This window comes from Heloderma suspectum, chromosome 1 (assembly GCF_057233095.1).
Source record: "Heloderma suspectum isolate Gila_16-S chromosome 1, 16-S_ref, whole genome shotgun sequence".
In the NCBI taxonomy this organism is placed as follows: Eukaryota; Metazoa; Chordata; class Lepidosauria; order Squamata; family Helodermatidae; genus Heloderma; species Heloderma suspectum.
The window spans coordinates 363,550,875-363,569,099 of record NC_139458.1 but is presented as its reverse complement, the minus strand read 5'-3'; the positions used below and the strand labels follow the sequence as shown (position 1 = coordinate 363,569,099).

Below are 18,225 nucleotides of genomic sequence, written 5' to 3'. Positions count from 1 at the left end.
GCTATCTACAACTCCCATCAGCTCCAGCCAGCATGGCCAAAGGTCAGAGATGGGAGTTATAGTCCAGCAATATCTGGAGGACACAGTGCTGCTGCAAAGCCTGGTGACTGAGAACATCAGTATCTCTACCAGTATGAGCCTGCAGAAGAGCATCTCCCCCTGGTTTAAGAAGTATACAGATGTAACCCACCAGGCAAAATTACTTGTAGCTGCTTAATGAAAGCTAAAGCCCCCTCAATTCCACACAGAAATGCCGAGCCTCTCTTTAAACTAAATGCTTTAATAGAAAAAACAAAAATACAAAATCTCTTTCCTGAAAGCAGAAATATTCAATCTTCTCTTAGAATGAAGACATTAAAGTTGTTCCCCCCCAACCCCGCACATTTTGCATGCTCACACTCTTGTATGAAAACTTCATGAAACAACTTATATTTCAATATTCAGTGGAAAACATCAGAAATTGGCAAAGCTGCATCTCACAATTAATAATTTAGTAATACTATTTTCCCACCCTCTGGACACCTTGTCCATATTTATCTGCAGAAAATGTATTTGTCGAGGTGAAATGTGTCCCTTTCTATTAGGAGTCGAAACATGCTACTACAAATTGATCCATGTTTTGTGCATTCGTTTCAGCAGGAAAGCTACTATTACCTCATCAATCAGATATCTAGTATTTTGCATCACCATCACAGTGCAACCAGATTTGGAAAAATCCCAGATTTCTGATCTAGGAATAGCTACAAATATCATAGCCAAGGAATCAAATCCAAATTGTATCTTTTTGTAGAGACAGCATTTGTCACATACATTCAAAAATAAAAATACCATGGCTTGGATCCAGACTTTGCTCCTGCCAGTGGAAGGGGAGACAGATGACGTTTTCCGATTCCGTCTTCCCCCTGCAGTCCGTTGCACCCTCTGAAAATCTACCCTCTGGACTAGTGTAGGAGTTGGCACTGGTGACTACAGGAGAAGGTGGGAATTGGAAAAAGTTGCCTCCCCACTTCCCCCAGGGGAATCCCTTTGCTGGATCAAAAGCCTTCTGTGGATGGAAGGAACCCTTCCATTCACAGAAGGTGAAGTTCAACCCAACCCCATGCCTTTTATATTAGCAAGCTGGAAGTCAGCCTCAATGTCATTTTAAACATTATTGTAATGTTGCTTATGTTTAGGAGCATCCCTAAAACAAAATTCATTTTTCTTTCTGAGAAGGCAAAGATTCTGATCCCACAGAAACTTCAGTGGGAAAACCACCAATTGAGCAAAACAGTTGATACAGACACTCTCACAAACCTCTAGGCAAAGGTAAGTAGGATGTATCCATTAATACAAGATATTTAAGTGCAAATGCCCAGTTGTTGTTTTAAATTTTTTTGACTGGGTTTTGGGCTATCCCTACAGCAAAATATTCTGGGCTGTTGGCTTTCTCCCATTCCTGCCCTTGCACTATTAACATACAACTACAATAAAGTTCTTCTGTTGCTCTCCCTGCCCTATCTTTTTGCAATAATGCAAGACATCTTCAAGTACAGTATTTCCATCATTCTGGACATGCCCACCAATGGGAGAGAGAAAAAATTCACAGTCAATTATATATAATCTCAGTTTATAATAGACTCTGGCTTTCAATAACATCCCCCCACCCCATTTTTTTAAAAAAAGGTTAATGTTCCTGATTCTCTTGTGCAATTCCAGTCACTAAAAGAAGGTTACAGGCCATGAATTGTACACTCAGTACATTATTTATCTGTCCAGTATATACACCAACTAGTTCACTGGAAGAGCCATCTATGGGAGCATTGCAGTAAGTGTTTCGAATGTCCCAAACCCGAACAGAGTTGTCCATTGATGCAGAAGCAATCAAGCTACTGTCCGGACTAAAAGTAAGGCTGGTGATATTATCCGTGTGCCCTCTCAGTTCTTTGTAAAGCGTGCCAGATGCCAAGTCCCACAGTTTTAACCGCTGGTCTTCACCTGCTGAAGCCAAATACTTACCATTTGGAGAAAATGCAAGTGACAGCACAGGGCCCCGATGACCTGTAAACAGACGTACTGTGTTTCCTTGCTGGGTACTCCAGAGACGCACTGTTTTGTCTGTGGATCCTGTTGCCAAATAGTTAGAGTTGGGGTGAAATTTAATGCAGTCCACATCCGCCAAATGGCCTGCGTATATCCGCAATGGATACGTCCGATCAAATGACCAGAGTCTTGCTGTGCGGTCATGGGAACCACTGGCAAAGTACAAGCTGCAAGGACTGATGTCCAAATCCCACACAGGGTAGGCATGCCCTTGGTACAACACAGTGTTTGTAAAACATCCAAGGTCCCAGTATCTGATGGAAGTGTCTTCAGAACATGACAACAGTCCTGAACTGTCTGACAGAAACCTTGTGCTATACACTGGTCCACAGTGTCCTCTTAGCATCTTCATTTCTGTACCCACGTTATCATCATCTTCATCCTGCATGGAGGAAGAGACACAACAGTTTGTCAATTTGTTCAGCAAATACACCAATGAAAATTTGTCCTCAAGAATGATTTCATCCAAGATGTGTAGCAACAGAAGTGAAGCATTATGTGCACTGCAGGACTGTCTATGCAGTGCCTACCCATGGCATATCTTGTTGCTACCAAAACATTTAAAATTCCAGAAGCTCTATTAGTTTTTAGGAGCTAGACCCAAATGTTTAGATGCTTTTTCCAGCCCCAGCTACCAAGTAGAAAGATCTTAGAGAGCAAAAATTACCAGGCTTATATTTTCTCAACTCCCTGGATTCAGACAACACAATTACCCACACTCAAGGGCTGAGTATGGGTTAAGTGTGGGTTGTCATTGAACTGTGGGTTGTCACATTGTCTGAACCCAGGCACACTGACAAACCATGGTTTGTTAACCACGAACAACCCATGAAGAGAACCCATGGTTTGCTGTTAGGCTGTGAACAGTGGGCTGTTCATAGTTAACAAGACATGCTTTGTTAGCATGGCTGGGTTCAGGCAACACAGCCCACGTTTCAACAACACACGTTTCAATGACAACCCACACTCAAATCATGCTCAACCCTTGAGTTATTGTGTTGTCTGAACAAAGCCACTGTTTCATTTCAATATATGTCTGGTGGCAGCACCCTGATTTTGGAATTCCCCGCCCAGAGAGATCTGCCTTGCCTGTTCACTAATGATCTTTTATTGCAGACCTTCCTTTTCAGGAAGGCCTTTGGTTTTTGGTGATTTTAGTGAACTTTGATTGATGGATTTTACCACTATTTTTATGATTTTAATTTTTCAGGGTTTTGCTACTCAGTTTCTTCTTTGAAGTAGTGGTAGTTTAGTCTTCTATTGTCTTGTCGGTATTTTTTATCAATATTTATAGCATTTTTTCTTTGTTAGCCACCTTGAACTTTTTAGAAAAGCAGGCTATGAATACTTATTTAAAAAAAAAGCATGCATAAAGTGCATTTGCAGAGGTATCATAATCCTCCACAATATTCCCACATCTATTAGAAAGGCTTCAGTATTCTTTCAAAAGCGGCTTGTTCAATGTACCTTGGGAGTCTGCTAAATAAAGGGCTGCAGCATTCTGAATTCTAACTCAGACACAAAAAATACAACAAGTGCAAGCAAGATATCAGAAGGCTTTAAAAAAGTTTAATTCTTAGGAGCTGCCTAGCTGTCAGGACTACAGTAAACAAAGTAATTCTTCTGAAATCAATGTTTTACTCATTTATACCCAATCCTTTACCTTTTATATCTGAACTTGTTACGGACTCCTGCAGAAAAATCTCCTAAACCCCAAGAGCTAACCAGGATTTCAAGACTTTCAGATATCTTATTTTTAACGACACACAAGCATGTAAGCATATTATCAGCTTAGTTCATTCAGTATTACATATCTGGCTGGTTTTATTATTCTGAAGAATAGCCTCCACTAAAGATTTTTAGCACTTTTCACCCATAATTTTGCCAGAACTGTTACAAACACGCCAATATATGTCTCTAGACTCTTTGGTTTGAGACAGTGAGGGATCCTAGTAGCATCGATTCTCCAACCTCAGGCTTTCATAGCTGTGCTTGCTTAACGTGTGTGTGTGTGTGCGCGCGTGCGTGCGCGTGCGTGCACACACAGGGGGAGGGAGTCAGGAGAGAAGGAACTGGACAGGAAGTTTACAGGCCTTCACATGCAAAGCTTCTATTTAACCCAGTGAACTACTGCATTGTGGGATAAGCAGTACATAACTCCATTGTTATTTATCAGCAAAAGTCAGTTTCTTGTGTTAAGGGGACTGTACCATCCCTAGGGCCGGTGTCAGGGTCACCATGGTTTGGCATCTGTTGAGGACCCACATTCCAACAAAGGACCCACTCATATGAGCTCACTGATAAGAGTGCTTCCCCTTCCCCATTATAACCTGCTTGTTCACCCATTTCTCACTCTGGCCCAAACAGCAGTGGTGTGAAGAAGGAACAATAGATGCCACTGCTTGCACATTCATAGGCTCTCTGCCTAGCAAGCAAGAAGGTGGTAGTAATGATGAGAAGGAAAAGCCGCAGCAGGCAACAATGCTGGCGAGAAGGTAGATTTACTGGAGAGGCACATGGGGGGGAGTTTTGCCCAAGGGCCCTCCAAAACCTGGAGCTGACACTGACCATCCCTATCTTCATTTTCGAACCAGCTTCAGTGAGGATGGAAGTGCTCTTTCAAAAATGGCAACTGTTAATACACTCTTGGAACAGAGGACAACATGAAAGTCAAATAGGAATCCAAAGTATTTCTGGTCTTACTGAAGTTGGTTAGAAGATGAAGACAACTAGTGACTATTACTTCTTGAAATATGAATTTGAATGACATATTTTGAGACACACTTTGTATTAGAATGTGTCGGGGAAAAGTGGATGTAGACTTGGAAAAGTGCTTAGTAATTCAGCTAAACTGGAACTTTACATGCCCATGCTACCACACTAGAGATGGACAGTACAATCAATCACAAATTTAGATGTGAGCAGGAAACAGATTTGAGTTGTAATACACGATACATATGTGGAACTGTTTGCCCCAAAATTAAATATTATATTGGAACTAACGTAAAGCAAATTATTTCAAAATGGTATAGATGGCACATGATACTAGTTAAACTTAGAACAATGTAAATTATACAAAATGACAATTGCTGGAAATGTGGACACATTCATACAGATGATCATACTTGGTGGGATTCTGCTAGAAGTTCCTGTTTTGGGGGAACAAATAACAGAACAAGAGCTTTGGTTAGATCCTATTAAAGATTCTAAGGAAAACAGAGAGCATATAATTTTATATCCTGCTTATACAAGCAATCTGGGATTTGAAGCCTCTGTTAAGCTATTAGCTCCCTTAAGGTACTACTGATGGCCCCAACAAGGGCAGCAGTTTTAGAAATACCTAAAACTTCTATTAGCTTGTTTTAATATCAACATCCTAGCTCTACCATTTGTATATTTGCTGTAGATTCCAGTCACCATCCTGTACAATTACTACAACCAGAAAAATTGCAACTGCATATTTGTCTAGCATTCACCTGAAACTGCACAGAAAACAATGAGCAATGAAGGGCTTGGGGTTTTGTTTTTTTGCATCCTTATGCCTCATCTCCATCTGGAGTAATCTGCTCCTTGGATTAACTCAGCAGCTGGATAAATAGCCATTAAATTATGTTTACACCAATAACAGGTTTGAGTCCCATATCTTTTTAGACCTGGGCTGAAGTACTCTAGCATAAGACTGTGGCACTATTATCTTTCAAGGAGATGATCTGTACCAGTGAAAGCATTAACAACCAAAGCTTGAGCAGTAGGCAGAGGATGAAAGAAAAAATCCCCTTACCTTCAGTAATTTTTCAGAGTGCTATATACAACCGATAGGAAAAAAACAGCATCTCACCATTTCATATCAGTGAATATTATATGAATATTATGAGAACAAATCTGCCTGCCATAGCTACTGTGGCTCAGTCTTTTTTTTTTTTTTTTACTTCAGATCCTCTGGGATCAAATTACATACAACGTTAATGCTTTTTAAATGCCGTGTGCACTTTAAAAAATCTAATACAGAAAGGTGTAAGATGATAAACCTTCCCATCTATTAAAGAAGTTATAATTCTTAACTGAAGATCAAGCATTGCAATTAGAATCTTGGAAATGTACCGCATACCGATGGAGAAGGAAAATTTCCACATATTTATACTCTTGCTTTAATTTTCTTTTTAAAATAAATAATCTCTGAGAAGAAACTATACTTGCAGCTGTCAAGTACTACAGAATAGGAACACACTGACCAGGTTCACATGACCAAATTAAGCCACCATGTCTTAAAAGGGAACTGGGTTGTATTCCTGTGGTGCCTGTCCATCAATGGAACAAATGCTGCTGGCAGAATGGATTCTTCCTGTTCCCTGCAGCCTGCCAGGGTGCTCCAGATCTGATCCAGAGGGCTGGGGGTCCATTTGGAGCAGATTTTCTGGGAGCACCATGAAGTGGAGAGGAGAGGAGAGGAAGGGGAAGTCCTGCATGGAGCAGGGGGTTGGACTCGATGGCCTTGTAGGCCCCTTCCAACCCTACTATTCTATGATTTTAAGTCCCATTGCACGAGAGGAAGTCCACTCATACAACATTTGATGAAGCATATTGTATGTTATCTTCAACTGGGTGCAATGAATTATGGCATGGGTAAATGAGAAAGGCAAGCCAGCCTAGCAGTTCCATACTGAAAGGTGTGAAATACAACTGGTGTTGTCTAGCAAGAAATTCAGACAGAAGAGGTAGAATCTGAATGCATAGAAAATAAACTGTTCCCTAAAAGACTGAATGAAAGAACCACTCTCTCAGTTTTCTACACTTAATGTGGGCAGGGATTTTCATAATCTCCATTACCATCACATTATCATTACTGCAATCCTACTCATTTCAGCTTATTTTTCAATCCCCCTTAAAAACATTAACATTCTATAGAGAATTACTACATTGCCTTCTAATATTTATGCTTTTCCAATATCTACTTTCCCAGACTATTTCTTTACTCAGCTTTTTGTTTTCTTCCAACCTTAGTTTTTCCCTTGTCCCTTATTTCTCTAGTGTGGCACCAGTATTACTCACACAAGATGGCCTTCGGATTGGTGCCTCTAGTGGTAACTTTGCTTTTGCTTGGGCAGCTAAAGAAAATACAGTAGGGGCAAGAATAGATGGTTTAATCAAGCATCTTCTGCAAGTCCACCCTCAGCTTTACAGGTTATTCACAGGCAGAAAGGAAAAGTAATGTCTTTCTTTAAATCAGATTTGTATAATGGGAATGAAATTTGAAAGATTAACAAAGCATTTTGTGTATCTACTTTTCTCTTCCCCTGACTCACATACCACCTCATTTCTGCCTTTGAGAACTTGGAATGCACTGATGTACATGCTTGTGAAGGATGAAGCAGCCTTCCGTGGGGAGGCCTTGCAATTACTAGCGAAGATAGAAGTGCGTGCGCATTTTTAAATGGGACAAACAGCAGAGAGCTGACCTGCCATATTGCAACAAAGATGGGTGTAAGGGCAGCTGACACCTGCCAAAGCTGTTGCCCTTTATCACTTTCAACCTGTCCAGCAGTTCGGACTGACTGGCAGGAGGAAAGCGCCAGTGAGGCAATTCACTTTGGCTTAGCTTGGGAGGCTATAACAAACTTAGATAATCCCTCCCATAAACCATTTCAACATGAACGTAAGACCCACACTCCCAAATGTATAAGGGCTGCAAGATTCTCTGACCTCCTCATCCAAGATATCACAAGCCAGGCGGATTCGGGACACATCTACCAGATGAGGCTCAGATTTCAGTTTCTTGGACCGCAAGCTCCACAGCTTTACACAGGAATTGTCAAAGCCAGCAGAAAGCAGCTTGCTATCTGGTGAGATCTCTGCTGTGTTTAACAACTGCTCAGTGTTATAGAACGCATAGAAACATATGGTGGTGAGTGACGGAGGCCCATCTTTGACTCTTTTAATGCTATCCTGCAGGATGTCCAAGGCTGCCTCATTCTGCAGGATGGAAGCAGGCATGTCAGTGGGTTCCAGGCCATTGCTCTCACTGCGGGAAGAGCCACCACTAGCATATAGCTGGTAGTCCATCCTCTTGGCCGGCTGCACGTCTAAGTGAATGTGCAAGGACAGGACTTTGCAGAGAGCGTTGTTGTTGTCACTCTGGAGGTAGCGAAGGAGGAAGTTGTAGCTGTCTTCTTGAAGGCGGATGACATACTTGTTGTCCAGAAATGCCCGGAGCTTGAAGTTGGACAGGATGTCTTGAATTGTGAGTGTGGTCTGTAACTGCTCAATTATATCCTTCTGGCTGGCATTCTGCAAGAACATACCATGGAAGCGACTATAGAAACTGTCCACTGTGCTCTTTAGGCCATTTTGGACCATGTTAAGATGGAGGTAGACAAAGAGGGGATATAGAAGAGGCATCACTTCATGGCTGTGCTGGGAATCTGAATCTAAACATCAAAGACAAAGAAGCATCACTTTAGCCCTCTCAGTTGGGATTACAAGGAAAGCAAGACTACCCATCTTCTTGGGCAGGGATGGGGAACATATGGCTCTCCAGCTGTTGTTGAACTGCAGCTCCCATCATCCCTGACAACTAACCATGCGGGCTGGGACTGATGGGAGCTGAAGTCCAACAACTTCTAGAGGGTCACAGGTTCCCCATCCTTGTCCTAGAGCATCTGCAGATAGACTTTTGTGTTTTTTAAATGCACACTGCATGACATTCACACTGAAGAGATTAACAGCAACTCTGAAATTAATGTAAGAGCACTCATACATGGTATTTGGGTTCTACCGTGCTCTTGAAATTGCTATTGGGATTTACTTCAGCGGAGATGCAGAAAACAAGCAACCCAGAAATAAAACTCTGAAGCATAACATTTTGAGGAACGCTTTGAAAACAAACTCTTTTACTGCGTGTGTGTTCCACTCCCAGGTTGATCCCATGTCCCTAAATGTATGTGGTAGAAACCAGGCTCAGAATAGAATTAACCCAGTTTGGAGGGGGAAGAGCCTGTTTCCTACCACATACATTTAGGGCATGGGATCAACCTGGGAATGGAACAAACACTAGAAGAGTTTGTTTTCAAAGCGTTCTTCAAAACATTACACTTCACTGTTTTATTTCTGTCTTGGGTTGCTTGTTTTCTGTATCTCAGCCACAGTAAATCCCAATGGTAATCCCAAGAGCACAGCATAATGAACTTCTAACTAGGAGACACAGTTCCATGTAATCTGCATAACTACTGTGTCCCATTCTGTCATCTTCATGTCACCATTTCCTCCAATCGGCTAGCTGTAGGCTGTGATCAACAGGACCATCATCGCCCATTCACTAAGAGTCAGAATATTCTATAGAGCATTAAGGGTGCAATCCCATGCATGTTTAGATAAAAAAAAGTCCTAGAGCCAGTCATGCAAGGGGGACTTTTTCCCTTCTCTTCACTCTTCAACATCTGTATTTCTACCAGTTGTCGATTTAACCCAGCCTTCTCAAACCTGGTACCCTCCAGGTGCCTTGAAGTACAACTCCCATCATCCCCAGCCAGCATGGCCACTGGCCATGCTGGCTGGGGGAGGATGGGAGTTGCAGTCCAACACATCTGGATAACACCAGGTAGAAAACGCTGATTTAAGTTTTTTTCATCCCAGGGAAGCAAGAGAACTCTTTAATATCTATGGCCAAAAAAATAAATAAAAATCAGGTATGTATTCTTCCTTCAGCCTAGCAGATTGTTCTGTAAATCTTGCCCCACCCACTCATCTGCCCCTCTTTCCTCCATTCTATTGTGATGCTAACTCCCAATTGGAAGGACTGTGTAGAAACTAAAATGTCACCTCTTGACTGTTTAAAGCTTGAAGTGGCAGCCAGGATAACTTGGTGGTGCTCTTTACAGCCTTGGGAGAAACTGTGGTAGCAGTATTACTGTGTGCACCCTGTCTGAAGGTTTTAAATCCTAGGATGGGGAGAGCATGCAAAAAGTGCAGTACTGCTTTTCTCCAGGCCCAAAACCCATTGCAAGGCCACTGGTGGAGAAATGGCAGGGAGAGCGTCAAGCACTCTGGCAAGCAAGCAGCCAGCTGCACCTCTGGCTTTCTCTAGGCCTATCCTCCCTTCTCACTACCACTGACAGGATGCCAATTTGCGCTTATGCCACACACTGAGCCCCATGTTCAGATGTGGCACTTTGCTTCGTTACTCTGTCTATCGTCTTTGTGATGGAGAATAAAAAAAAAAGAGCAGAGACAAGAGTTAGAAAGAATTTGTCGCTTTAGAATTTGTCTAAATTTGTTGCTTTAGGAACTAATGCCACAGAAGCCATTTGAAAAGAGGCAGGGCAGGGGTAGGGTGAGCCTCCCCACAAAAGGCCCTAAGTGGGGGAGTCCTCTTTCTGTACCCCAATGGCCCACACTGACCCATAAGTTCACTAAGTTCTCACTTGGCAAGCATATACTTCCTATCAAGTTGCTACCCACCTGTAAGAAAGTTGCGTAAGCGTCCAAACTGTACTTCATATTGTTGTGGCTCTGCTAGGCAGGGCGCAGCGGAGATAACGTTTGCACAACCTGATTCAGACTGAACTAAGGGATGAAACAAAGGTTAAGAAAATTAGCTTCTAGAAGGCACTGAAAGATGCAGTATAACATACCCCTGTTCCCATATTGACACACACACTCTCTCTCTCTCTCTAAATACATAGACAAACTAGTAGGGCAAAAACAAGTCTCCAAAGTTATCACAGAGGCAATAGAAGGGTCACTCTAAAATCTGGATGGAAATAATACAGCACACTTGATGCCCACATATTAACCTTTACATACAAGATTTTTTAAGCTCACTGAACAGTATTATTCCACCTTTAACAACTATATATTTATTCGTGGCATTTATACACCACTGAATATAATAAAATCTCTCAGTGGTTCACAATATTAAAATACAATACTAAAACACAACATTAAAAGACAGCATTAAAGCACACTTCCAACTACAGTAAAAAATCAGGAGCAGTAAAATGGAGCAGCATAATTAATTTACTCATAGCCCAGGGAAAGCCTGGGTGAACATGTGTGTTTTCAGGAGGTGACTGAAAGATGTCACATTTTCTGCCTCCTGAACTACACGAGGGAGAGCTTTCCAGAGGGTGGGTCGCACTACAGGGTATTTCACAGTGACATTCTCATCATTTTGGAATGACCAGCAAGGCCCCCTCTGCTGATCTTAAAGGTCCCCTTGGCATGTACAAGGGAAGGTGGTCTGCTAGGTATCCTGGTCCCAAGTTGTTTAGGGCTTTGTATGACTATTGTCATACAAAGCCTTGTATGTGGGAACACCTAATGCCTTGGTGGCACTAGCTACAGAATAGACCCATTCAGATATTTTATGTTCATCACTAATACAAACTGCTTTTTTCTAAATTGGCATTTTTAATTGCATACTGGAAACTGGGATACACTTAAAGAACATGCTGCCCATCTACTTCAATTTCCTTGTGTGATGCAGGGTGAATTCATATATGTAAAGACATTAAACATACCACACAAAATGCACACCTCGGTATCTGAAATATGTCATGATAAACCACCATCACTAGAGACTTTGTGTCACCTGACATCATTTCAGAATACTTTTTCGACTAAGGCCACTCAAAGTTCAGTGAGGACAGCCACTGATTATGGAATAATCAACCAAGAGTCATTGACTGGTTTGAATTAGACCTTACATAATTTTAAAAAATAAAATCCAGCAATGAATACTTCTCACAGTTGGATTGGATTCACACATGGGGAAGGGGTCTGGCAGGAGACTTTCCTGCCCTCTTCTCTGCCCCACGAAACGCTTCTCCTGAGGGTCAGAGGACCTTGCTGAATGAAGTGGACTGTGGATCACAGGAGTGAGGTGAAGGATGGGGGGAGAGCCTCAAAAATCAGGTGGAGGCATCTTCCGCAAGTTCTGTTCCTCTTTGTAGAGCAGGTAGAGGCATCTTCTGCTCCTATTTGTGGAAAGTACCTCTACCAGATTTTCAGGAATCCTTCTTGCACCACAGCACACCCACTTTAGCAGAGTTCCCCAATGCTCAGGAGAGGCATTTCAGGGGGCTGAGGGGACTGCCAGGAAGGAGAGGGGTGGGAAAGTCACCTTCCACCAGCTCACTTCCCTCCACATTTATCTGGCTCCAACCCCATTGTGAATGTTTCCCTGACACTTGTATCTTTTTCTAGACCACTGTGTGCACAGATGACTCCTCAGAAAGGTTAGAACCACAATCCAGTGCCACTATTAACTCTACTTACATTGGGAGATCCACAGTCAATTAAGTTCTGGCAGGCTGGAATAGTTGCTTGATTTCACTGTTAGAGCCACCAGGATTCTCGGGATCTCACAAGAAAAGGTTCTGAAGCAGCTTTTGAGGCAAAGTTACTTCAGAGTTGGCAACAATGGGAAAGACTTAAGGCATATTAGGAATTACCCTGCTATAAGTAACTTGCACTATGAAATCCTTAAATTATGGAAAATTCAATTAGGATTTTGGATTTGCGCCAATATAGCTGACTTTTTGCATGGGTTCACATAGTTTATCCAAAAAATAAAAGCATAAATGAGATTTAAAGGAGTGGCTGAGTTTATTTTAACACCTGTTCCTTCATGAGTTAAGAGAAAGAAGAGTGAGCACTCCACACTATGGAAGCAAATATTAATGAATTAACTAAAATTAAGGTAACCTTGTCCATATGAACAGAATTATCTAGTCATCTATTTACTGTTTGTTATCTTTGAATAATGCTCTTGAGTCTAATTTTTTTTAGCTGAAGTTATGTTCTTTTGCCCCTATACCTTCCATATTCCTCCATCCTTCTTTTTCACCTCTTCATGTTTACACTAGCACTTCTTCTCCCTCCTCTGTATAGATTACAGCCTGATCCTAAAACCAGCAAAATAAATGCTTTGGATAAGATGTACCAAAAGCTGATTCCAGATGATCACTATAGAACATGTTTCTATAGTGAAACATATAGAATGTTTCCCTATAGGTGCAAGCAGGTATATGATCAAACGCATTCAACATGAGAGCTCTGGTCTATATTTTAAAAATCATTCTTCTGCTAGACCTCATGTTGCTCCACTCTTAGCAGCAATTCTGTAAGATTTAGCTTATTATGGGCCTATAAACAAAGCTATCATTTTTTGCATTAAACAATAAAAGATTGTCCCCATTTCATCCCCCATGTCCCCCATGTCATTTCATCCCCCATGTCATTTACCTAACCCTCTAATTGCTTAAAGAAAAATAGCAACCAGATTTACAGTATCTTTGTAATTAATTGTTAACTAAAATCACAGTAAATAAATAAATGGGTTTTTCTGGATAGATAGGTAGGCTAATGGTGACTCCAAATGCACATGCCTAGTCTAAGCTACATGAGAAGAGCTAGATGCTCTAACATCCCTCTCATGAAAACAGAAAATATAATTCAGCATAACCCCAAAGCACGGAAACAGCATTTCTATAGGTTTGATGGCCGATACCACCATCCTTCCTCCAAATTTTGGACGTCTTAGCTTCAAAACACAGTCTTCTAAACACCATTATTGATATACATTTTAAGTTTCCATTGCACCACACAAAGCTGTCCAGTGTTATCATTTTTAATTTCTAAACTTTTCATACTACTAAAGTTAATTATTTGTTAGATTCTCAGGACCCGGAGCGACCAGACTGAGCTTTTAAATATTAAATTCTGTATAGGCTTTTATCTTTAAAACACATTAGGTACCTCCGAAAATGAACATCACTGCTCATGACTTTATTTGAAACAACTTTTAAACAAGTCAGTAATTTGTATGTGTATCCCCTGATTTGATTAATTTTAACTGGGCTTTCAAAGGGGCGGGGGGGGGGGATAAGCAGGTGATAAAATGAACATACTGTGCTAATGCTTAGTGCAAAATTCCAACAATAAAAAGTGTCAGGGGAATAAACTGTATTTATCATATGTTCTATGTAAGTTCTATATTACTATTAAGCTGTAATACCTTCTGCTGATTTTGTAGCACACTTGGCCTAGAGAAATTCTAAATTATTTAATTCCATCTCAGTGAAATTCCCAGATTTAATAGTTTAGCCACATTGTTCTTAGCTGAGTCATTTCAGAACATTTGGGAATCACAGCACGCCCACTCCACACTTCATTTTGAATGCCTTAAGAAACTCCCACAGGTTGGAAGTTACCCCCCCCGCCCCCAAAATACTTTCAGCTTTCTCATCTTTAGTCATACCACATCTGTGTCCCACTTGGGAAACAAAGAATCATATAATCATTTGTATTTACCGTCCTGGTTCACTCATAATGATAACCAATGGTTTAATTAACCCATGGGTTGTTACCCTACCCAGAGTTCACCCATGTTTTGGCTGCCAGATGATCGAGCAAACAATGAGTTGTTTTTTCAATTCTGGGGTTGTTTGGTTCCCACTCCTTTCACTCCTCCTTCCCTTTATCCTACATGCCTACTGTAGTACTGGCATGTAGAGCAGCATGGACTTTTTTTTTTTTTTTACTACTCTTGCCTGCCATCTCAGTAGCTTGGTGAAACAACCCATGAACAACCTACAGTTGAGTTCTCATGCAACAACCTATGGTTTAAATAACCCACAGTTCACAACCCAACCAACAATGGGTTCTTTTCGTGGGTTGTTCATGGTTAACAACCCATAGTTAACCCATAGTTCTGGCTTCGCAAGTAACGATAAAGTATGATTCAGCAAACTATAGTTAATTAAAACATGGTTTGTCATTACATGCAAACCAGGTCAATAGCTTCACAACTGTTTAGAACAGCCTTCCCCATCTGGTGCCAGATATGCTGGACTAAAATTCCATCATCCCAGCCAGCATGGCCAATATTTTGGGATGATGGGAACTGTAATCCAACACATTGCACCAGGGAAGGCTAGCTTAGAACTTTCACTCTACTAAAGACAGAGCTGCTTTATTCCTATAAACCCATAAGAAAATCTTATTAAGTACCTGTTAGATTAGCTGCCATTTCTTCTGCAGTCTGGCATAAGCGCAGCCCTTGCTTCAGAGGACCTTCCGAGTCTACATACTGCCTGCGTTTGAGGTAGCAGGAAACTGCCATCTGAATCTGTTCTGTCCGTACACGTTTCATGACCTCCAAAAGAAAAGGAAGTAAGCTTCCAGTCACAAAGAGATGGTAAGATCATGGAGAGATTACACAGCACTTTTAAAAAACATATTAGAAACCCATGGTAAACTGACTCTCTCATTATTCATTCCAAAAGCATCCCTGGTACAAAATGCATCCTTTACTTACTTGCTGAAATACTGACATATCACCTCAGATTTCCAAAGCATTAGGCAGTAGATTTTGAGAGGGATGGCGTTATGGCAATAAAGTGCTTTTAGGATTGTGGGTGTTTGGGTGAAACCTTGACCCGATGTTGGTGCAGGTTTCATTGTTGACAACCTCAAGGCAGAGCTGCTGGCTCTTGATGTTTTCCTTAACCTTTTCTACTTTACTCAGAAGCCCCAATAGGAATATATTGAATGTATCACTTCGGCCATAAGCCCATTGGAAAGGGACAATGTCATCTCTGTGTTCTGAGCATTAGTGCTTAATGTACTGTGGATACGAAACAGTTGCAATTCTATAAACAGCAACTCTACTTCTTACTACTAATATGCTATTTTCTCAGGCTGTGAAAAATCAAAAGTTAGTTTCAGTTTTGTTTGGTTTCTTTTACTATACTGCACTTTTTAAGTTTCACAGTTAGTTAGCAAGTGGCAACTTACTTAAAGGTTTTTATTTCCAGATGTTTTTAAAAAATCACTACATAACCACTCCACCCCCCATTACAACTAATAGTACGTAACAGGTGTCATTCCCTTTGACTTTAACATTAATCAGTTGAAAAGGCACCACATGAAACCTGATAGCGAAGAAACCAATACAGACTGCACGAGGTGTGTGAAACAGAAAAATGTTCTGTGTGTCTACTGTTACTCAACATGCAGACACACAAATAATTCACTACTCTAACTATATTTCTTATCTCAAGGAGGGAGGTGGCATAGGGGAGAACCCACTATAGATGAAATTATGCCTTCAGCAACAACTAAACCTGGGATGGGAGATGTGTGACTTTCAAGATGTTCTTGGAGTTCAACTCCCATCAGCCCTCATTACTGAACATAAGAAGTGCCATGCTGCATCCGACCAAGGGTCCATCTAGTCCAGCATTCTGTGTACACTGTGGCCAACCAGATGCCTGTGGGGAATCCACAAGCAGGACATGTGCGCAACATCACCCTCCCGCCCATGCTCCCCATCAATTGGTGTACATAGGCATACTGCCTCTGATACTGGAGGTAGCATCTAGCCATCAGGACTAGTTGCCACTGATAGCCTTCTCCTCTGGGAATTTGCAAAAATTATGAAAATATAATCTAGCCTTCCCCAACCTCTTGCCCACGGATTGTGGTGGACTATAACTCCCAGCATTGCTGTTCGTTAGCTATGCTGGCTGAAGCTGATGGAAGCTACAGTCCAACACATCTGGAGGGCACCAGGTTGGGGAAGACTGTTGTAATCTGTTACTTGCAAAGTGAATGGCTGATTTGAAAACCTACATGCAATTTGGAAGTAGTAGAATAAGTTGACACCCAGAATATTTTTCTATTTTTGAATGATAAAAATTTTCTCCACTCATTTGTGAGAAGTTATACCTCTCCCCAATTACAACCAAAGACAAGCCACCAGTGATAAATCACTAGATATGTTCGTGGATCTTCTCCTTTACAGAGAGATGGGTTAAAGTGTTGGGAGGCTACATATTATTTGATTCATTATATATTGGTTATGTACTACTCCCATGATATAAGTGGTACAGCATTTGCTCATACACCATGATAGAACTATTGCTAACAACTGCTATAGCATATTGTTTCTACTGCAAGCTCCCCCTAGCAGGGATATATTATGCTTAAAATAGTTTATTGTAAAACGGCCTTCCCCAACCAGGTGCCCTCCAGATGGTGGACTACAACACCCAGCATCCTCTAGCTAGCTATGCTGGAGTATGCTGGGAGCTGTAATCCAACGCCTTGTGATACGTTCCATGGGGTTTTCTTGGCAAGAATACTGGAGTGGGTTGCCATTTCCTTCTCCAGTGGACCACGCATCTGGAGAGCACCAGGTGGGGAAGGCTGTATGTAAAGCATCACTTTACATCGGTAACACAAAGCAAACGACTAAAACCAGCCGACGGTGCCCAAATATACGAAGCCTGACTTCTAAAAATAAATAAAAGCCAGAACTGCCCCGCATGCTCCCAAATATGCAAAGCCCCCTCTTGCTCCAAGCTTCACACACGAGCGCAAAGCCGTACAGAAGGTGTCGCTCCCCCGCCTCGCCTTCCACCCGCGAAAGCGTTTGCAAGGAGGAAGCGAGGCAGCGGGGAAGCGAGGCGAACGGGACGCTCGAGAGGGACGATGCACCGAGGCTGCAGCCTCACGCTTCCTGCCGGCAGCTCTATATGGAAGCAGGACACAAGCGGCGGCAGCTGTTGCCGCGGCGGCGTGAAGAGAGAGAGAGGGCGACTGCCCGCCTCCACCCAGGGAGGGCCCTTCTGCGCGCCACGCTTGGCTCGTCCCGCCGCTCCACCCGCCCGGGAAAAGGAGCTGCTACATGCCGAAGGGGAAGGGGGGGGAGGAAGAGCACTCACTGGAGCATCGCAGGCAGCAGAAGAGCGAGAGAGGGCGCGAGAGGCGCCGCCGCCGCCGCGCCTGGGCGCGACTCCCAGTGCAGGCACGAGACGGAATTCCTGGGCTCGCGCCGTCAGTCACGGCGCCCAGTGGCGCGAGACGCCGCAGCCGCTGCCGCTCGTGCGGACCCCGGCGCGCGCGCGCGCGTGCAGCCTTCTCTCTTTGCTGGTGGCTCCTCTGCTGACGGGGCTAGCTTGGACGTCCCGGGCTGCTGCTGCTGCTGGCGGCGTTGCTCCTGCTCCTGCGACCGCCGCTGCTTGGAGCAGCCGCTCCATGACTGACGGGACTGACACAGAGAAGGAGGAGAGCGGGGCCGGGGAGGAAGGCGAGCGCGCAGGCGCCGCCTCCCCACCAATGGCAAGGTCCCTCTTCCCTCGG

The 18,225-nt window shown here is 42.7% G+C and overlaps 1 protein-coding gene across 2 annotated transcripts in view; it reads right to left on the bottom strand.

The window, feature by feature from the left end:
* The window catches only part of TAF5L (TATA-box binding protein associated factor 5 like), a 29,068-nt gene extending 10,879 nt beyond the window's left edge, over positions 1-18,189 (bottom strand). Inside the window, exons 1-5 of one of the 2 annotated variants that reach the window (XM_084828119.1) lie at positions 17,808-18,189; positions 15,091-15,235; positions 10,537-10,641; positions 7,783-8,507; positions 1,999-2,464 (exon numbers count right to left, since the gene is read on the bottom strand). In XM_084828119.1, coding sequence (XP_084684245.1) covers positions 1,999-2,464; positions 7,783-8,507; positions 10,537-10,641; positions 15,091-15,232 — 1,438 coding nt within the window. In that variant the 5' untranslated portion in view covers positions 15,233-15,235; positions 17,808-18,189. Of the gene's footprint in view, positions 1-266; positions 2,465-7,782; positions 8,508-10,536; positions 10,642-15,090; positions 15,236-17,807 lie in introns of those variants that run through there. The other variant, XM_084828118.1, reaches the window with a different exon arrangement.
* Positions 18,190-18,225: the final 36 nt, after the last annotated feature.